Here is a 23,096-nt window from a genome sequence, read left to right on the forward strand (position 1 = left end):
TTTCTGTCCAAAGACATATGCTACCTAGAGAAGGAAAACATGCATCCACAAGTAGGGCCAACACCCCTGTGGTGCTTTACCTTATTCTGTTCACACACATACTGTATCCTCAGGGTATCCATGGCTCTGATCATGGCTTGCATGGCGGTAAATATGTTCTGGTAAACCAGCTTCGTGAACCCCTTTCTATCTTCATCGCTGTAACCAGACCCATGGATGATTCTCATTTGCTTGATAAAGGTGCTTTTGCCACTTTCACCAGTTCCTAGTGAGACAAAAGAAGAGGAAAATACAGTCAGTGGTCTTTGAAAGGAGTACACTGGGAAATAAAGGACCTCTTGGCAATGTTGTTATTATGATGAATAGGTTGACTGGGTGAACTTGGGAAGGGTCTACCAGTAGTAGTATCCTAGACCCCAGGCGGAGAGGTCCTTATCTTGTACCTATGATTTAGAAGGCCTGAGGTATCTCCCACATTCTTCCTCTCTCTCTCTCTCTCTCTCATATACACATGGGCGCGCGCGCGCGCGCGCGCGCACACGCACACACACACACACACACACACACACACAGGCTTTATTAGGGGTAAATTAATGTCTCTGTCCCTTAGAGTAATTCCAACCACCAACTCTTGTAGCTAACACCATTTTGGCCCAAGGAAACTGCTCCCCCAACATCCCTTGCCCTAAGTTCCTTCTGATAATTGGCAACTGTGTCTGAAAGCACCAAACATTTGAGGGTTTCACCACTGCCAGTACAGCAGTGGTGGGGATGGAGGCTGCAGCAGAGCTCAGAGAGCATTTGAACAGTAGGATAAAAGTCTGATTCACCTGTCAATTCCTGCCTTTCAGATACACAAATACAAGTGATCCCTGAACAATCACCATCCTCAGTTGTGCCAATTGTCTGTATTCTTGTTTTTCCTCCTATTCCAATTTGCACATAGCACCTCATGAGCAGTTTACAGTATAAAACCATTCCTACTGCTCTGAAATCTGTAGAGATGTCCAGATATAACATGTGAAATATGATGCCAAGACTTCACTTTAATATCAGATGGAGATATTGCTTGAAAAGATAATGATAATTATAGTGCAAATGAAAGATTTATATGATGAAATTAAAATATTTTTGTAACATTTTCTGTGATAATTTATTGTACCTAAAACTAATATAATGTCAATTATAGCTGAATAAAAAAAAGATAATTTATTGTATAACATCCTATTACTATGTTTGTATTCTTGCTCCTCCTCCTACTTCAATTTGTAGTTCAGGAGCTCCTCCCAATTCACAACCACTTGTTATACTTGTGGTCCATTTTCAACTCTCAGTATTGCTTTAAGAATTTTGTAACAGGGACACACCTGAGTGGCTCAGCAGTTGGGCATCTACCTTCGGCTCAGGTCGTGATCCCAGGATCCGGGATCAAGTCCCATGTCAGGCTCCTGCAGGGAGCCTGCTTCTCCCTCTGCCTGTGTCTCTGCTTTTCTCTCTCTCTCTCTCTCTCTCTCTCTGCCTCTCATGAATGAATAAATAAATATTTTTAAAAAAAGAATTCTGTAACAATTCTGGTTGAAATGCCTCCAGCAGGGTTAAGTTTCTTCAAACTGAAATTAATGAGAAATTACCTCAGAACTAAAATGATTCAAGTTGTAACTTTGAATGGGTGAACTGTACAATATGTATATTTTAACAAAGCTTTTGCAAAAAAGTTGTCTCAATATTCGTCAAAAGAACACAAATTGGTAAGAGGATAGAACATATTAATAGTAGTTTGTTAGTTTGATTATAACCCATAGCTATTTGGACTTACGGGATGTGGGTCCCTATGTAGACTCTTGCCTGAATCCTGTAAACATCAGGGTGGGCCTATCACAAGGGCCCTGAGAAATACTTAGAGACTTGTTCAATTTTTCCACATGGATAGTTGAGATACAACTGTTAGTGTTTGATAAGATTTTTCCTTGCAAGAAAAAAAATGTTCCTTTAGATTGACCTTTTCAGAATAGAAATCTGCTTTTTGTCTATCTCTTCACCCTCATCCAAAATCCTGAACAGTTACCTTCCCAGTCTACTCAGGAAGACAGACAAACCTTCTCACTATGGCGACCATGCCTGTGTGGTCTGGCCCCTGGGTCTTCACCAGCCTCTTTTCATATGTGCTTCTTCTACCTTCTGCCTTCTGGCACACAGGCCTTCTTGTATGTCCTCCCTTCTCGCTGCCTTTGCTCATGCTCTGCATATTCCTGGAACAGTCTTCTTTGGTCCCATTTGCCTTGGCTCTTGGTCTGACCTCCCTAATGAGGTTAGGTTCCCCGACTGGAAGCTCTCATGATACTAATTGTAGCACATGTTCTAGTTGCAATTCTGTCCATTAAAGTCATTCTGCATTTCACACACGTATCTCCTACCAGTCCCTAAGCTCCATAATGGGAGACGGGGGCCATGTTTGTTTTTACTCACATTGTCTCCCCTTGTGTCAGCTATAATGTCTGAAACTTGGCATGTGCTTAATAAGCTCTTAAAATACTTTTTTAAAATTGTGGCAAAATATACATATAGTTTACCATCTTCATCATTTTTAAGTGTTAGGTACATTCACATTATTATATAATTATCAGAACTCTTCCTCCTGCTTACACATTAAACAACTCCCCCTTACTCCCCGCTCTGGCTCCTAAGGACCACCATTCTATTTTCTGTCTCTATGAATGTGACTACTTTAGATATCTCATATAAGTAGAATCACATAGTATCTGTCTTTCTGTGGCTGGGTTATTTTACTCACATAATGTCCTTAAGGTTCCTTCAAAATGTTGCATGTGACAGGATTTCCTTCCTCTTAAACACCTGAATAGTATAGCAGTATTTTTTGAGTATGTAATAGTAATTAAGAATATACCCAGTCTCAACTCCCCTACCCAACTACAGGTACGGGTGACAAGGTAGGTTATAATCTCCCAACCATCCAGTGAGCTCTGTAAGTACCATGACTTCAACCACAGCAGGAACCACCACAAAAAGTGGTCAAGCAGGAGACTTATCCGGATTCTTTGTGACCCTTTCTGGGTTACACATCCTTCCCAATATTGATGACCATTCAAATAGTTTGTATAAAATAGCTCCCACATGGTGACTGTCTCCTTTCTCTCTCGAAACTACCCTACAAGGTTTGTACTATCACTTTTGTTTTACAGATAAGAAACCTGGCACTCACCAAATGTCCCTCAACAGATGAATGGATGAAGAAGATGTGCATACACACACATATATGCACACACACATATACACACGCAATGGAATATTACTCAGCCATCCAAAATAATGAAATCTTGCCATTTGCAATAATATGGATGGAACTAGAGGATATCATTCTAAGTAAAATAAGTCAGAGAAAGACAAATACCATGATATCACTCATATGTGTAATTTAAGAAACAAAACAGATGAGCACTCAGGAATGGAAGGAAAATAAAACAAGATGAAAATTGAGTGGGAGGCAAACCATAAGAGATGCTGAACTCTAAGAAACAAACTGAGGGTTGTTGGATGTGAGATGGGTTGGGGGATGGGGTAACTGAGTGGTGGGCATTAAGAAGGGCACTTGATATAATGAGCACTGGATGTTACATGCAACTGATGCATCACTGAATTCTACCTCTGAAACTAAAAAAAAAAAAAAGAAAGAAAAGAAAAAGAAACATGGGATCAGAAAAGTTAAGTAGCCTCCACAAAACCATACCATTAGCAAAAGACAGGGCTTTATTCAATCAGACTAATGACAGACTCTTGTCAGGGAAAAAAAGGTCAGGATCATGACCAAGAGGACTTAGGTATCCTGGTCTAATGAAGACAAATGTGAGGTTCACAGCCACACATTCAATACAGGCACTGGCAGAGCCATCATTTTGCAAACACACGCTGCCGAGGCTCAAGAAAGAACCCTCAGACATGTGAGTGTTCTTACAAGCGGCCTCATTGCTATCTCATGTCACCTCCGGAGGCAGAAAAGGTGGGTGCTCTCTTCTTATGTCAGAGATGAGCAAACTGACTATGAGTCAGCAAAAAAGGCAAGGTTGGTGCCAGTTCAGAGCTGGAGCTAGAAGCCACACTGCCTGTGCCTTACCCTTCAGGTTCACCAAAGATATCACCTCCCCTGAAGGAATCTTTTCCCCCCTCTACCCCCTCAGAGTCAAGCCAGACCCCTTGGAGCTAACACCTGGGACACCCTAGTCATACCCCCTAATTGCTTGTTTGTGAATCTCCCACTACTTAGTCCAGCAAGGGTAAAGCTTGAGAGTCATGTATTTGGGTACCATGAACACTGCATATTTGGCTGTCAAATATAGTTGGCTGTCAAAGAATGACTAAATGCAGGTATGAATGGAACAAATATGAGAAGTCACAGTGCCCTTTTATAGGTCTTATATTATGGTCAATCACATAAAAATAAGATATGAATTGTCTAGAGGATTGCAATCATACCAGGTGTCCCTGAAACCACCATTTCAACTCTTATGCTGCCCAAATTCCATACAATAAAGAGAGGACCTGTGGGAACTGTATACTGTTTGAACTTGGTCCAAAGTCCCATATTACATTAGATCTCTGCTCTTACAGATCCTGGGGTCCCTGAGTCTCCTTTAATCTACGATGCTGCCATGCATTCTTCTGTTCTACCCCAGCAGGATGGATTGACCCATGGTCCAGTACTACCTTATCCCAAGCAAATACTAATCCTTCTGCATTTTACCCACCATGAAACTGATATGAAAGGAGAGATTATGTAAGTATCTTGAGGCAAGCTGCGATTTTGGCCCTGAGACCAGAAAAATCACTTAAGACTCAGCCCAAAGTTCTACCAAGATAAAGAACATTTGTCATTATAAAGACCGTTCACCTACAAGAGATTAAAGCCAACCCCACCACCAGCCCCAAACATAGAAACATTTATTAAAAGTCATTGCTTTTTCCTTTTAACAGGGAACATTTCAAAAAAAATTGTTAAAAATTATCTTAAATATTAATAAGATAAACTTATTTGACAAATATCAATATTTTTAATATCAATATTTTAAAATATTCTTCAGGTCTATATTGTGGTTATTTGAAGAATAAGAAACCAAATATGGAGAAAAAATTCCACATTAAAGGCAAAAAAGAGAGATTGGAAGACATGCTCCAGTAGGGGCTGAGGTCCAGAGAACAGTCTCAGGAGGGGAAGCTCCACTGCCTCTCATGTAAGCCACAACACAACCCAGTTAGAACTTTCTCCAAAAAGGAAACTGAAAATTAGATTACATGGTTTACTTAATCTTTGTCCAAGTTTGCTCAGCTTGGAAGGGTTGGGTCTTGGGTCTACATTCAGGTCTGTGTTGGTATGCACACTTCCCATGATAATACCATGTGGTAGTTTTACACTGAGTTTTTCCCCAAATAAATGGGCAAGTCCCACCCTCTTATCATTTTAAGTATTGTCTTCTTCTGGTACGACACTGCAACATTCGGGACTTTATCTTGAATTCTTCAGAGCTCTGCTCTAAATGAGATGTTTCTAGCAGAAGATGGGGGCAAGAGAGGGGAAACGTGGGGTTCTCTGGTGACTGGGACCCACAGGACCAATAGATTCAAGCTAAGGACCTGAGCTGAGTTTCCTCATTTGTTCTCAGCAGAAATTCAACACTGTCTCAAACATTGAGTACAACTATTAATTCTGTGCAAGTAAGAGAAAGATTTAAAGGATATGATTTTTAGAATGAAAATTATCAGTGACTGGGGGATCAGGTGACTTAGCTTTTACTTCCCGCCTAATCACGTTTTAGCATGTGTGATTTGAGTCAGTAGCATGGGCTACTCTGCTTTGTTTGTCTCTTTATGAGGACTCTCTCTGGGGTTCCCTCACAAAATCACCATGCTACAACAGATAGTGAAGACAACCCTCACCCAGGGAGCAGCTTTTTAGTTCACAGGGAGGGGGAAGCCTTTGGTTGGAAGGTAAACTTTGGTATCAGGTTACCAAGGGATTCAATTAGAGGTGACTGGGGAAGGTGGAGGAGGGGCAGAGATGGGGAGTCAGGGAGGGGACCACAGACTGGAAGGACTTTCACTCCTGGACCCAATGCTGCTAAAACACCAGATGGGCAAAGGAGTAAAATTACTTCCATTTCTAGATTCTGTTCCAAATATTAATAAAATAAATGGCTCTTTTCCCCATTTAGTGTTTACTTCAATGTTTTCATATTTTTTTTTAATTTTTATTTATTTATGATAGTCACAGAGAGAGAGAGAGAGAGAGGCAGAGACATAGGCAGAGGGAGAAGCAGGCTCCATGCACCGGGAGCCTGATGTCAGATTCAATCCCAGGTCTCCAGGATCGCGCCCTGGGCCAAAGGCAAGCGCCAAACCACTGCGCCACCCAGGGATCCCTGTTTTCATATTTAGAGAAAAAAATCCAACAATGTTTATAAGTACTTTTAAACTTTCATTAAGTTTGAGGTTCTTGCTCACCATTATCCTACTGCAACTGTCCTCTGTAATAAAACCAAGAGGCAACTTCTTGGTAAGGCACTCTGGTCAGTTCCAGAGATTCCCACTCCCCTAGAAGCTCCAGGATCAGTTCTCTGGCCCCTTGCTCTCTGGCTCAAACTGCTTCTCAAGGAAGGCTCGAATACTTCCAAGTCTCTCACTGTAAAGCTCTGCCTGGGCACTCTGCCTCTCTCCAGCTCCTTAAATAGGAGTTATTTCCTTTCCCAGAATAGCCACTCAAAAAATGGCTAAACTGAACACACATAGCTTGCTTCTTTAGCATGCTTAGCATATACCATATGTGTTCTGTTTCATATAATTTGTGTTCTATTTCAAGTTAAAACCCACCCCCACAGGCTTCTAGCTCTTTGTGGGGGAAGGGTATGCACCTTTGACCTTGCAGGGTTGCAGGCTATCCTAGGAGACTCTTGCCCCTGACATTTACTTAATTACTCTCTCCAAAACTCCAGAATTTGTAATATCCATCTTGTGATTTTTTTTTACCACACTAATATACCACCTGTATGATTTTTTATTATTTAGAAATTTTTTTACTCAAACAAGCTTGTTATGAAAGGAAATATAAATATTATAAGTGAAAAACCAATACCACTTGCCATAATGAATCTAATTAAATGTATTATAACAAAGTAAGACTTCAGCAATATTCCACCTAAGAACATCTTGTCTACCAGTGATCCAGGTATCATGCTTTGGATAAGTAATATGCACAAATTACTATCCCCTGTATGTGATATTTGCCTTTTTACTTAAAGGAAACTCCCCCTCTTTTTCCTCTAAAGAGTTCTGGAATTCTACACATGAATCTCATCCAAATACAAAATTGAACAACAACAACAACAACAACAAAAACAACAAAAAAAAAAACTGAGGGTTAAAACTTATGTTACTGAAAAGGGGCCAACAAAATGTCTTAGCACTAAAATTCTAAATTCTTTCTGAGATTTGAGAAAGCAATGTGAGATTCAACTTTCAGTTTAACTTTAAATACACAGAAAGGCTCATGGGAAAAAAAATTTGCTTTTTAGGAGCCAAGAAGGAACAGAGGCCAAAGCAAAATAAATTCTTTGCAAGTGATAGACCAAGGACATCTGAACAGTAAGCCAATTGTTTTAAAGTTCACCTACAATCTTTTGTAAAGACAGCTTCCCCAAGAGCCAAAGCAAGGAGCTGATAAAGCTTCTCAGATGGGCAGAGCCGTCTCCAATACTCTGGGATGTTTTCTGAAACCATCTGTGAGAAGCCATTGTTTTTTTGTTCAGCTTTACAGAAGACAAAAACAGAAGAAAATGTAAGTCAAAACATAAATGGGGACACAATTCTGGATGTTGGTGTAAATGATCTGAGACCTACAGGCAGACAAGAGTGTGGACCTACTGATGTGATTGGCAGGCTGGCTCTATGGGGCCTTATTTCTCTTGTTCTTTTTTATCTTTGAAGCCAAAAACACAGTACACAGTAGGAACCTAATAAATACTTGTGAATGGGTATCTATTGACTAAGATAACCAGGATGATCACAATTTCGAAAAGCAATAGGAAGTAGGTTTGTCTGGCCAAGAGAAGATTCAGGACTTGGATGAGTCCATTGAGTACACAAAGCAACCCCACACAGGAGCAGGGACCCTGCAGCTTGCCCTTTCTGATGAGGACAAGCAAGACCTGGTGCCAGCCAGGCAGGGAGGCTCAGATTCCATATCAGGGTTTCCTGGTAATGGGATAAATGAGTTAAAATTCTTTTCATCAAATCTTTAAGCAAGACCAGTTTTCAGCAGCAAGGAGGGCTGCCCCAGGAGAGTGTCTGGACTTGGGGCATTCTGGTCCCTATAACTCAGAGCTGGCAGCAGCCACCCCACATACAGTCCCAGTTCATGTTATCCTCAAGTTACTGATGGATGACAGAATCTGGCTAATACTGGGAAAACTTCCAAATAATTTCTCATTGCAACATTGGAATGAATGTTTGTGTTCCCCCAAAATTCATCTGTTGAAAACCTAATGCCCATGGTAATGGTATTAAAAGGGCCTTTGGGAGATGATTAGGTGATGAGGATAGAGCCTGCATGAATGAGATTAATGCCTTAATGAAAGAGACCCCAGAGAGCTCCCTTGCCCCTTCCACCATGTCAGGACATAAGGAGAAGTCTGCAAACTCGAAATGAGTGCTCACCAGAACCAGACCTATGCTGGCATCCTGATCTCTGACTTCTTGCAGAAACCTGGGAAGATGCATTTTTAACCAGAACTCCAAGGGTTTTAGTATACCCATCCACAAGCCCTTTAAGAAGCCCTTTTCTCCAGGGCTCTTCTGAGGGCAACATCCACTAATATCATCTACCTGGGACAGGAATGCTCAATTTTTATATCCTATTTGATTTAATTGGTAGGTTTTTACACCAAGTTCCAATTTAATTTCTGCATGGGTAAAAGATCCCCATGGGAGCTCTGTTTTTCAATTGCTAGAGGGAAAACATTTTTTAGAGTGTCGTGAATCTTTATGATGACAAGTCAGTCCTGTCTGCTTCTGTCCAACCCCCACGTCACCATCACAACCATGTCACCTTCCCCAGCTTCTATACTTGCAAACACAAGAGGTGCTACTTTTCACCATAAAAGGGAAGCAGCAATGTCCTAGGAACAGAGAACTGGAAATAAGTGAAGACAGGATTCATGGCTGTTCTCTCAACAGAAGAGGTGAATATAGGGCTTTTGAAACAAAGAAAAGGGAAGCTGCAAGAAATTAAGTGAGGAGGTTCAGTAAACAGTTTGAGATTTTTTTAAAAACCTGATAATAAAACAATGGGGAATTCAAAAGATGCTGTATTATATTTTATAGTTTTTCTGTTTCACAATAACCTGCAAAATCTTTTTTTTTAAGATTTTATTTATTTATTCATGAGAGACACAGCGAGAGAGAGAGAGAGAGAGAGAGAGAGAGAGAGGCAGAGACACAGGCAGAGGGAGAAGCAGGCTCCATGCAGGGAGCCCGATGTGGGACTCCATCCCAGAACTCTGGGATCAAGCCCCAAGCTAAAGGCAGGCACTTAACTGCTGAACCACCCAGGTGTCCCTACTCTAGAATGATTAAGACTAAAACATTAAGGTAGTAATTTTTCAATGTGGCTTTTACTGATATCCAGAGAAGTTACTTAAATAGGTATATATTTAGTTTCCAAGGGACAATTTAATGATTCATAAGTAGTAACAATCTCCAACCCCACTCATCAAGCTCTGTTTGTGGAAATAGGCTTTCAAAAACCATCTAGACTTTTTTTTATCCAAGGATGGATTACAATGACCAGGATGATCATGTCTTCCAGTTGCCTAAGACCAGTCCTAGTTTATACCTGTTGTCCCTAGGTAATTATTAATAGCATCCTTTTTGACAACCTACAGAATGGGAGAGGATATTTGCAAACGACATATCAGATAAAGGGCTAGTTTCCAAAATCTATAAAGAACTTATTAAACTCAACACCAAAGAAACAAACAATCCAATCATGAAATGGGCAAAAGACATGAAGAGAAATCTCACAGAGGAAGACATGGACATGGCCAACATGCACATGAGAAAATGCTCTGCATCACTTGCCATCAGGGAAATACAAATCAAAACCACAATGAGATACCACCTCACACCAGTGAGAATGGGGAAAATTAACAAGGCAGGAAACAACAAATGTTGGAGAGGATGCGGAGAAAAGGGAACCCTCTTACACTGTTGGTGGGAATGTGAACTGGTGCAGCCACTCTGGAAAACTGTGTGGAGGTTCCTCAAAGAGTTAAAAATAGACCTGCCCTACGACCCAGCAATTGCACTGTTGGGGATTTACCCCAAAGATTCAGATGCAACGAAACGTCGGGACACCTGCACCCCGATGTTTCTATCAGCAATGGCCACAATAGCCAAACTGTGGAAGGAGCCTCGGTGTCCATCGAAAGATGAATGGATAAAGAAGATGTGGTTTATGTATACAATGGAATATTACTCAGCGATTAGAAACGACAAATACCCACCATTTGCTTCAACGTGGATGGAACTGGAGGGTATTATGCTGAGTGAAATAAGTCAATCGGAGAAGGACAAGCAGTGTATGTTCTCATTCATTTGGGGAATATAAATAATAGTGAAAGGGAATATAAAGGAAGGGAGAAGAAATGTTGGGAAATATCAGGAAGGGAGACAGAACATAAAGACTCCTAACTCGGGGAAACGAACTAGGGGTGGTGGAAGGGGGGAGGAGGGTGGGTGTTGGAGGGGAATGGGTGACGGGCACTGAGGTGGACACTTGACGGGATGAGCACTGGGTGTTTTTCTGTATGTTGGTAAATTGAACACCAATAAAAATTAATTTTAAAAAAAAATAGCATCCTTTTTCATTCTCAAATGTGTTCTGGCTTAGACAATAAAGTATTTGATCATCTTAGTGTAACTGTCATAGGGGGTTGAGAGACACCTGACAGCACCTTCTGACGTTATAACTAATTTATTGTTTAGCCCAAGGTAAGAAAACTTATCACTAACCAGCTTTCCCTTTTCATAAGCCTCCACTATAACAACAACAACAACAACACCCAGCTTTCCAGTAAAACAAACATGTTTCTTATACTGGAAGGATATACTTTTTGACATTGCTGTAAAACTAGCTCAACAATACCCAACTAGTTGCCTTGTTACACAGTAGGAAAATGTATGCAAAAGAGGTCAACTAAACAAAATCTGTATATGGGTTGGTGATTATCTCTATTAATTATATATATATATATATATTTATGTTTATATATATATATATTTCCAGTGACCTACTTATGAAGAAAAAATATCTTTCCACCAAAAGCCAATTTGATGTCTCTTCCAAGGCTGTAATTAAACATATGAAAGAAATTGTTACTCTCATTTCTTGTTCTATCAACACTGCTTTGCTGTGATAATAACAAGGCTTAGTCCTCTAAGGTGAGGGGAAGCAAAAGAAAATCATTTGAGGACTATTTTCATCTTACCCCAAAGACACATGAGTTCTTAAAGTTTTTATTTTGGAATGATGGAGATAGCACAATGACAGAATAACTATAACCAGGTGCACCATTTCGGGTTGAGTATTTTTTCTTAAAGCTAAAGGGCCTATCTTTCTGGAATCCTAGATTTTTATTTATGTATTTATTTTTAAGTAGGCTCCATGCTAGGCATGGAGGCCTTGAACTCATGACCCTGAGATTAGGATCCAAGCCAAGATCAAGAATTGAATGCTCAACCAACTGAGCCACCCAGGTGCCCCTGGAATTCTAGATTTTTAATGGACTAATCAACTATGTGACTTTAGACCAAGTACTTAAACTCTCTGAACCTCAGTTTCCTTATCACTTAAGGGGACAGAATAATACCACCTGTCATTATTTGTTCTAAGAATTAAAGTCACTTTAATTCTAGAAAACAATATTTATATATTAGTTATTATAATATGTGGTGCTAACTGCGGAAGTAGAAAGAGACAATATGGTGGTTTGGAAGACTGAATGCATCTGCAAGACAAATTTAGAAACAAAAATTATAACCTTACAGACCTGGACATTGGTGTCATTTTTAATAATGGGGAAGTTAAGGAAGCTGTGCCTATATTCATTTCCTAGGCTGCTATAACAAAATACCATAGACTGGGTGACTTAGAACTATAAAAATTTATTCTCTCACAAAGGCTTCTGAGGAGAAAATCTCCTCCTGACTTCTGGTGGTTGCGTGCAACCCTTGATGCTTCTTGGTCTGTGGCAGCTTAACTCCCATCTATCCCATTGTCTTCACTTGGCCATCAGTCCTCTGTGTCTCTGTGTCCTAATTTCACTCATAAGGAGACTAGTCATAATGGATTAAGGGCTCACTCTAATCCAGTATAACCAAATATTGACTTAATTGCATCCGCCAAGACAGTATTTTCAAATAAACTCACATTCGTAGATTCCAGATCATCACAAACTGGGGGCACTCTAGTCAACCCAGCTATCTGTTTGAGAAACATCATAAGCTCAACACCCCAAGAAACTTCATGCAATAATTACTGGTAGGATTTTACAGAAATTTAAAGGACACTAGGGGATGCCTCCATATTTTCTAAACATAGAAAATCTTTTATACTTTCAGTATGAAAGATTAAAGGGCTCTTCATTGTTTCTACTTGTCTTACCCACCATTTGGAATGTTTCTGGGATGCTCAAAAATTTTCTCCTCATAGTTTTTGCCCTGACACTTGCGATTTATGTGAAACAACCTCCTTCACTAAAGTTACTTTATTAGAAGTAAATGTGGGCGAACAATTAAGATTCTGCAGCAATGTGGCAACACTTTAATTTCATCATCAACAAGCCCAGAAGTTTATCCAGGGTCCGATTTCTGATTCTCATGTTATTTGGACAAACCATCCAACTTTTAAACTTTCAGTGCGAATGTCTTTTGATAAGGCATACATTTGAGAAGGCATACAAACTCTCCCACATTCTATCCCTAGTCCCCACTGTCTTATACCAGGTCCCATCACTCATTTATGGTATCTACTAGAGCCCTGGAAGCAGGAGTTTGCAAGCCCTGAACTCCGTGATCTCTCATAACCTTATGGCCCTGAAATGAGCTCTCCCCACCCCAGCTACGATCATCACTTTACTCCATTTCACCCCAAATCCCCTCACTTGACAATCATGGGGCTAACCATTTTCCCTTGTTATTCAGTTGTTTTGTAATTATTCTCAGTTCAGTTTTTGTCTCTCCCACAACTAGATTAAAAATAGCTTTGTATTTTGTATCCTCCCACAGCACCTAGCCTAACAATCTGCACAGAACAGACATTCAAATGCATGCTGGCTAAAAACCAATGGCCAGCAAGACAACATCCTGCTATTATTCTTATCTTCCAGGGCTCAACACAGTGCCAACCTTAGAGCTAGAGAAGCTTCCAACTATAGAGGGCCTTGTTCTGAACCTCATTCATCCCTCACTGCCCAGTCGAATGGAGGCTCTAAGACCAAGGGGACTTATAGTCCATGTCCTCTCCCCAGCTTCATAGCCATGCTCCAAGCACTTAATAACCTGGAATTCCATTGGCCTTGGGTCCACTTCCATGACCTATATGAGCCCTTCCTCAATTCACCCTTTTGAGCATGAAAATGCTACTAGAATGCATATTCCTAGTCTTGCAGGGTAGCCAAGGGACAGATATTTTTAGGGGGTGTGGAAAAAGGTTGGATGTGCTAGCCTGAGTGCATGTAAACCTTCTGCACTGTGGGTGAGGGTGGGAAGGGTATCCAGCTTGACTTCTAGCTTCCATTTGTACCCTTGTCTGGGTCCAGCAAATGTTAAGTGATTCAATGGGCATTCAAGGTTGAAGAGTAAATATTAATGGCAAAATTCTCTTATCTCTAACATACTCTCCAGCCTCAATATATTTTGATATAGATCTACTCATTAGAGAAATAATGGACTTTTAGTTACTTGCTGAAAAGATGACAGATTAAAAAGGGTACTTGTTTTCACCCAGGGCTTCTAAGAGCTGAAGTAAACTTCAAAATCATGTAACAATGGTACATAATATTGACTAAATATGCTAATATTCTTCTGAGTTAGCCAGTGTTTCTGGACCAGCCAAATTATCCAGGAAAATTGGGAATGATGTCAATGGTCACATTCAAATCAATATCCTCTCTGAAATAACCATCACTGCAAAGCATATCTAGGTTCCCAAAGCATGAATTATTATAAAATACATTCAAGTTAGGCACTACAGTGTGAAATCATTTTGACAGTGCTAATGAAAAATGCATTTAAAGTATCTTTGAAGTAGCCATTAAATCACACTTTATATTTTTTCCTACAATCCAACCATTATCTATAGTTTGAAACCCAAACAGAATCTCATGGGAGATGGAAATGAGATGGCCTTGGCAAGATTTTGCCGAAGTCAGGTTGTCCACAGGAGAAACAAGATTAGTTATAGGCTACGGTGTGCATATTAAAACAGTAATTTCCATATTCTCTTTCATACACTGTAAAATTAGTTCCAGTAGGTCTCAAGCTCAGACCTGAGATTTTCCCTTACTGGTAATGAGGCTATGAGCCTGATTCCTGCTTTAAATCATCTATGGAAATGACAATTCAGCTTTGATTTTCCTGATGAACACAGTATTTTTAAGCCCCCTGGTCAGTCTCTGCTGTCCCTGCCCCCACTCCGACCTACACAGATGCATGTTTTTCCATTGTAGACTGAAGGAAAAAATGTCAACGTCTTTGGTAGATAAGCTAAGAATTTTCATTCAATTTTGTGCAGAACTTACATACTCACAAACCAACAATAATACAAACCAAGAATCCTTGGCTAATGCTCTCTCTCACAGGTTGATGTATATTCTCCAGCTATTCTTTTCTTCTTCTCCCTCCTCTTTGTTTCTCAAATTCTGGATCTTCTTGGGTTCCTGGAGGATACAATTTTCATTCATCCACTAACTTCTTTTACAATCTAAGCTCTGTTCTGCAGATAAGCAGGGTTTTTAACTTTCTTTATGGTGATTGTGACATCTGGTCAACCACCACCTGACACAGACTCATCCTCTATCCACCCTATCCTGTCCCTTCCCTCCATGAAATACATCTTGCTAAGAGTCTGGACATACACATACACTCACTCATCCATCCTTTCATGTGACTTCAAGTCACCAGGCCATCAGGTGTGAAAGATGCATATAGATTGAAGCTGAGCCCTCTTTACATGGAAACTTGTCCTGCTCCTAAAGTCTGGTCAGTTCCAGCCCAAAGGAGGAAATGTAGAGAAAAAAATACATGAAAAGGATTGTTTACCTACTAGATCTTTGAAATACAATTTTTTAAAGAAGGGTTAATAGTATGTTATTCATTTTTCTTAAAGAATAGTCATTTTCATTTCTCTTGGCTTACCTGGTAGAAAATATATGTAGTGGTTTTAGAATGAACTATTTGCAATAAAGCATGAATATAAAGAATTTCTACATAGGCAGCCAATTATTTCCAAAAAGTTCTAAGATAAATTAGAATCTATAATGTTCAGATTTGGGGGGATTATTTATTTTCTGGTGCTTTTTTATTTGTTTGTTTGTTTTAGTGGGAAGTTAATGATGAACAGTGAGGGAAATGTGGAAGCCTTGAGAGATGAGTAAATCTAAGAAAAAGATTTAGATGTGAAAATAATGGAAGAAGAGATGCTCTGAGAATTTTTAGGCTTTTAAAGCCTTGGTCTGGGGCACAAAACAAAGAACCTATTGATGAACTCTACTAACTGGAGTTAGAGACTGACAAGCTCTTATTGGTCCTATACTCTGAGGGATGTCACATGTTATACCAGCTAGTAAATTCAATATTTTTTTTCTTACATTATTTACAATAATTACTTTCTGTCCCTTTAAGAATTCCAACATCACCTCACCAGCTGTATATTCTGATATAATAAAGGAATCAAATACCACAAAAAAACCAGTTCATCCAGCAAGCAGAGGCAATCTATTCCAGAATCATCTGCCAGTGTAGTCCTGGTTAGCTTTGTTACCTCAGAGAAACAGGAGCAATTTAAAACCACCTTAGGTTTGCTTTTTAATATGCCTCAGATATTTTGTGTAATTATAACTAAATTTAATTCATCCTGTTAAGTACCACAATTAAAATGCCTAGAACAACAGGATTCTCACCTACTTTCTATGTAGCATCAAGCAATGAAAATCTTGCCTGATAAGGGAATGCTGTAATGTTAGTTGACTGGTAAAAGCAAGGGTAACCAATCCAGGGTTTTCTAAAGATTGCCATCTACTGTGTCATCATGAGAATTCAGAAAGGACCACTGTCATTTACCTAGTTTGTGACATGACCTGCTGGGAAAGTGTGTCCTAAAAGGCTTATCAAAATCATAGAAGAGAACACAGGCAACACCCTTTTTGAACTTGGCCACAGTAACTTCTTGCAAGATACATCCACAAAGGCAAAAGAAACAAAAGCAAAAATGAACTATTGGGACTTCATCAAGATAAGAAGCTTTTGCACAGCAAAGGATACAGTCAACAAAACTAAAAGACAACCTACAGAATGGGAGAAGATATTTGCAAATGACATATCAGATAAAGGGCTAGTTTCCAAGATCTATAAAGAACTTATTAAACTCAACACCAAAGAAACAAACAATCCAATCATGAAATGGGCAAAAGACATGAAGAGAAATCTCACAGAGGAAGACATGGACATGGCCAACATGCACATGAGAAAATGCTCTGCATCACTTGCCATCAGGGAAATACAAATCAAAACCACAATGAGATACCACCTCACCCCAGTGAGAATAGGGAAAATTAACAAGGCAGGAAACAACAAATGTTGGAGAGGATGTGGAGAAAAGGGAACCCTCTTACACTGTTGGTGGGAATGTGAACTGGTGCAGCCACTCTGGAAAACTGTGTGGAGGTTCCTCAAAGAGTTAAAAATAGACCTGCCCTACGACCCAGCAATTGCACTGTTGGGGATTTACCCCAAAGATTCAGATGCAATGAAACGCCGGGACACCTGCACCCCGATGTTTCTAGCAGCAATGGCCACAATAGCCAAACTGTGGAAGGAGCCTCGGTGTCCATCGAAAGATGAATGGATAAAGAAGATGTGGTTTATGTATACAATGGAATATTACTCAGCCATTAGAAATGACAAATACTCACCATTTGCTTCAACGTGGATGGAACTGGAGGGTATTATGCTGAGTGCAGTAAGTCAATCGGAGAAGGACAAATAGTGTATGTTCTCATTCATTTGGGGAATATAAATAATAGTGAAAGGGAATATAAAGGAAGGGAAAAGAAATGTTGGGAAATATCAGGAAGGGAGACAGAACATAAAGACTCCTAACTCTGGGAAACGAACTAGGGGTGGTGGAAGGGGAGGAGGGCGGGGGTGGAGGGGAATGGGTGACGGGCACTGAGGCGGACACTTGACGGGATGAGCACTGGGTGTTTTTCTGTATGTTGGTAAATTGAACACCAATAAAAATTAATTTAAAAAAACAAAACAAAACAAAACAAAACAAAATCCCCAACTAGATGGGACTCCTGGGTGGCTCGGTGATTGAATGTCTGCCCCCGGGTCAGGACATGATGCCACGGTCTGGGGATCTAATACCACCTTGGGCTCCCTGCATGGGGCCTGCTTCTCCCTCTGACTATGTCTCTGCCTCTCTCTCTTTGTGTCTCTCATGAATAAGTAAATAAAATCTTTTTAAAAAATCTCCAACTAGCTTTATGGAAGCTAACAATCTTCATACATCATTCAGAGGAACTTCATAAATATTTATTATTAATGAAATGGTGAATCCTCAATTTATTAGTCTTGTCTTTTGTGTTTCCTTCTCCAACCTAAGACTACCCAAGAGACAGATAGGGAGAAAGTGAGGAAAGGTTGTTTATCTATAAACTCTGAGCCAGCCACCACAGCCACCATTCTTATAAATGGCATCTCAATATGCTGTTGTGATAGATCTTAATCATCTGGAAAAAAGTCACATCTGTATGGCACATCAAAATAAAACCCAGATAAATTAAAGATGTACATGCAAAACAATTTCAATATTATTATACTTCAAGGAAGTAAAAGTGAGTATTTCTCCAATGTTGCATGGGGAAATTCAGATTATTTCAATATAAACAAAATGTAAAGCACACAATCAAAAAAAAAAAACATGAAAAAACAAAGGCTTAGCTAGGGAAAATCTACTCCAACATAACAAATAATTTACATTCTTCATTTAAAGAGCTATTTAAAATCAATTTTTAAAAGACAGTATCAACAAAGTACAAAAAGGCAATTCACAAAAAGAAAATACAAGTAGGCATATATAATATTATTTGCTTCACTATAATAAAAGAGTACAAATTAAGACCATGAGATACTGCATTTTGTCTATTACAGGGGCTATTTTTCTATTAGTAGGAACATAGGAAAACATACAATTTCAATCCATTCCTATGGTGTCTGGGTACAGCAGTGTGACAGACACGACAGCTTGCATCATCATTCAAAATGTGATACTATTGGGGATCCCTGGGTGTCTCAGTGGTTTAGTGCCTGCCTTTGACCAAGGGTGTGATCCTGGAGTCCGGGGATAGAGTCCCACATCAGGCTCCCTGCATGGAGCCTGCTTCTCCCTCTGCCTGTGTCTCTGTCTCTCCCCCTCTCTCTCTGTCTCTCATGAATAAATAAATCAAATCTTTTTTTAAAAATGTGATACTATGTCATCCAGAATTTCAAATTATAGACTATATAACCTAAAGAAATTGCTGGACATGCAGCAAAGATATAGATCATAGGACAGTGACTGCAATGTTATATGTAAAATCAAAAAAATAAATTTAAAAAAGTGCACAGTGGTAGGAGATACAATCGATCAGTTATGGTGATGCTACCCAATGAAAATATCAGTTAAGAAAATCAATGCAGATGCACACTTAGTAACAGGAAATGAGAAAGTAACACATAAAACCTATCCTGCCAGGAAGGAGAATTTGAGCACAGGTTAAGAGGGCTCCCTTCTAGGTCTGCCACTCACCTGCTTCCTAACCTTGAACCTTATGGCCTTCTCAGGAAAATGGGGGTAATAATAGTACATTCACTTAGACCAGTGCTTATTCCATAATTAACACTCATCAAGTGTGTTACCTTAAAGCAAAACCAATCAGGGTTATTTTTTATGCTTATGTGCACACACATACACACACATATAAAGTGGAATTATAGTCACCAAATACTAACAGTGGCAGTCACCAGGTAGGTAGTAGGAATACAGTGTTTTTGTTACTCAGAGATAAAAAAAAGTAAGCAAAAATCCCATTCCCATTTGGTTATGAGTCTATCACATATATTAGTTGTCAAAGTACAAACGTAAGAGTTTTTGCTAACAATTTTTTTTAAGTGTATCAGTGTATCCTCCCCATTCTCAATGGAAGGGCTTCATATCCTGTAGGCTATTTTAATACTAAAGTTATCCATTTTATATGAATTTAAAATGATATTCATTATTAATAAAAACTTCAGATCTCCAAGATAATTGTGTCAAAACATCCTCTGATAAGACTTTTTGCTGAAAGGTCTACATTTATAAAATGAAGACCTGAGTTGCATTATATTTATTACTAAACTTGCAGAAAAATATGAGCATCCTACTCTAAATTGCTCACAGACATGGAGCTTATTACCCTTGCTGGAAGCCAAACCGAGATCTCATTTCTACTTTGACAATTAAAGATAAAATCTTGTACTTGAATTACACGTTTTTGTGGGTGATTTTTCTTTTTTTAAAATGCAAGTGTAAAAGTGATACTTTTTATCCATCTGACTAGCAAAATTAAAGTCAGATAATAACTAAATGTTGGTGAATGTATAGGGGAGTTGAAATTTGCATGTGTAGCTGTTGGGAATAATAAATTAGTATGGATGCTTTGGAGAGACTCTGGCAATATTTATCAAAATAAAAATATTTCCTAATCTAGATTGGTCTTATAGGATACTATGGAATTATTTTATTTTCTTAGATGTGATCATTTTATTGTGGTTACATAAGAGAATGACCTTGTTATTTAGAAGATTAGATGACGGAATATTTAGGAGGAAGGTCTAAAACTTTAAAAGACTCAGTTAAAAAAAAGACCTTTAAAACACCCATATATGTATGTAGATGTGTGTATATTCATATATGTGTGTGTGTATCAATCTATATACAAAAATGCTATAGACTGAATATTTGTGTGCTGCCCCTCTCAAATTCCTATGTTGAAACCAAATCCCCAAGGTGATGGTATGAGGAGATGGGTCCTTTGGGAAATGCTTAGATCGTGAACGGCATTAGTGCCTTTGTAAAAGAGACTCCAGAAAGATCTCCTGCTATGTGAGGATACAACAAAAAGCTGTCCATGAACCATGAAGTAGGCTTTCACCAGACATAAAATCTGCTGACAATTAGATATTATACTTCTCAGCCTTTAGAACAAAAAGATATAAATTTCTATTGTTCCTAAGCCACCTAGTCCATGGTGTTCTGTTATAGCAGACTGAAAATACACACACACACACACACACACACACACACACACTCACAAACACATGAGCATGCTCATGCCTACATGGACACACACAGAGGGAGAGGAGAGAAACCTTCCATGGTAAAATTAAATAATTGGATAATTTAGGTAAAATGGAAGCAGTTGATTATTGTATGCTCTTTCAACTTTTCCACAGGTTTGAAATTTTCAAAGCCAAAGAGTTGAAGAAAAAAACATGGCATGTCTTCATGTGTACAAGACAATATGCACTATTGCACTGTTTGTCATTGTGAAGAAATGAACATGGCCCAAATGTCCAAGCAAATGCTTATTTGTTGGATGAAATGTCTTACAACAATGAAAAGAGAAGTGTGCTGAATCTGGAGTATAGCTACATAGACAGATATGATAAATTAGTGCTGAATTAAAGTTAAATAAAAGCAGGTTGCTAAATGAGTCTTATATCTTATGTATTTAAAAGTTTTATAAGCACACACAAAATTTGTTTCATAATTGCAAAGCTATAAAAAATATGGAGAATGGATTCAGAGAAGTCATGGTAGATATATGAAGGTAAATGCTAATGGGGTGCATGTGGGGGATCATGAAGGAGGGGCCATGGCAGGGCTTACAGGTAATACTGATGAAAGCAATTAATGAGGTACACCACATCTAGGGCAGGGTGTTATTTATTTATTTTTGCTTAATAAAATGTTTTAGAAAGGAATAAAATGGACTTATCACACAGCTGAATCACATCAGCCACCACCAAGGCATCACAAATGCATCTCTCCATTTGTAGGTTAGCAAATCCCAAAGAACCAAACCTTCCTCCTCTTCACAACCCAGGCGAGTCACAACACTGTGCTCTAGCTCTCCCTCTTCTCTCTCCTAACCAATTCCAGGTGGGTTTTTTTTTTTTTTTGCTTTATATATATATATAAATATATATATATATTTTGCTTTATATATATATATATATTATTGAAGTTTGATTTGCCAACATATAGTATAACACCCAGTGCTCATCCCATCAAGTGCCTTCCTCAGTGCCTGTCACCCAGTCACCCTGTTCCCCCACCCGCCTCCCCTTCCACTACCCTTTGTTCATTTCCCAAATTTAGGAGTCTCTCATGTTTTGTCACCCTCTCTAATTTTTCCCCACTCAGTTTCCCTCCTTTCCTCTATAATCCCTTTCACTATTTCTTACATTCCCCATATGAGTTAAACCATATAATGATTGTCCTTCTCTGATTGACCTACTTCACTCAGCATAATACCCACCAGTTCCATCCATGTCGAAGCAAATGGTGGGTTGACAAATCAGAAGCTTGCTAGGAAATTGCTTTGGTAATAACTAATATGCCACACACATGCCATGCGCCCCTTTTCCTTTTCATAATGGTAATTGAGCAGGCTCTTCAAGGCAAGGACCCTCTTGAAACCATCTCTCCTGATATGGGCTATGGCCAATGTAAAAATGAACCAATGGGTAGTAATGCCCCTCCACTGCAGCCCTGCCCTGTGCTTGCTGGTATGTACCAAATAAACAAATGGATAAGTGAATGAGAAAGAAAGGAGAAAGAGAAAAAAAAATAGATAAAGAAGCAACTGATTCAGTAGGGCCATGGTCAGTTATCAAAGCCAGCCACATTTCTCAGATTTATTAAACCCAAAGCAACTCTGGATCCTTGGGAAAACAACCAGAACATGGTCCATATCAATAAAATCACAGAGAAGTCAGAGAAGACCACGCTGTTATTTCCAGTGTCTTTATGTTCCAGGGCAAGAACAGACATTTTGCTCAGTGCTCTCTCTCAATAACTGTTCAAACAATATTTTATTCTTATTCATTAAGAATAAAATATTGGTTAGCGGGGAATAGGAATGACCCACATTAAGGAATCTTTCTGGCAGGGGATGAAACTGTCATTTCAATGACAGATAAAAATATAATGGAAAAACAAGAGCAGGACTGGAAAAATGGTTCAAAGACATAAGCAAAGTTTAATACTGTTCCTTCTCCAGTGGTACAAGGGAACAGTGATTAAAAGATGATTATTTCATGGGAGAAAAGGGTACCATAGAAGGGTAAGTCACCTTTAGCTTCCATCCCTAAACTAGACAATCCCTAATCAAAAACAAAGAGGAAAGAAAATAAAAAAGCTTTCGAGGTGAGAGTATCATTTATAAAATGTTTTTACATTTGCAATTTATACTTCAATTTTTTTAAGATTTGATTTATTTATTCATTCATTCATTCATTCATTCATTCATTCATTCATTCATGAGAGACACCACAGAGAGAGAGGCAGAGACACAGGCAGAGGGAGAAGCAGGCTCCATGCAGGGAGCCTAAGTTGGGACTTGATCCCGGGTCTCCAGGATCACACCCTGGGCCAAAGGTGGCGCTAAACCGCTGAACCACCCAGGCTGCCCTATAATCCATTTTTTTAAAAAAAGATTTTATTTATT

At 39.1% G+C, this 23,096-nt stretch overlaps 1 protein-coding gene across 1 annotated transcript in view; it reads right to left on the minus strand.

Annotated features, from left to right (window-relative positions):
* The window catches only part of GNA14 (G protein subunit alpha 14), a 183,618-nt gene that overhangs the window by 83,488 nt on the left and 77,034 nt on the right, over nt 1-23,096 (minus strand). Inside the window, exon 2 of the mRNA XM_026001514.2 lies at nt 81-265. Coding sequence (XP_025857299.1) covers nt 81-265 — 185 coding nt within the window. The remainder of the gene's footprint in view (nt 1-80; nt 266-23,096) is intronic.

The sequence above is a fragment of the Vulpes vulpes genome, chromosome 1 (genome assembly GCF_048418805.1).
Source record: "Vulpes vulpes isolate BD-2025 chromosome 1, VulVul3, whole genome shotgun sequence".
NCBI classification, from domain to species: Eukaryota; Metazoa; Chordata; class Mammalia; order Carnivora; family Canidae; genus Vulpes; species Vulpes vulpes.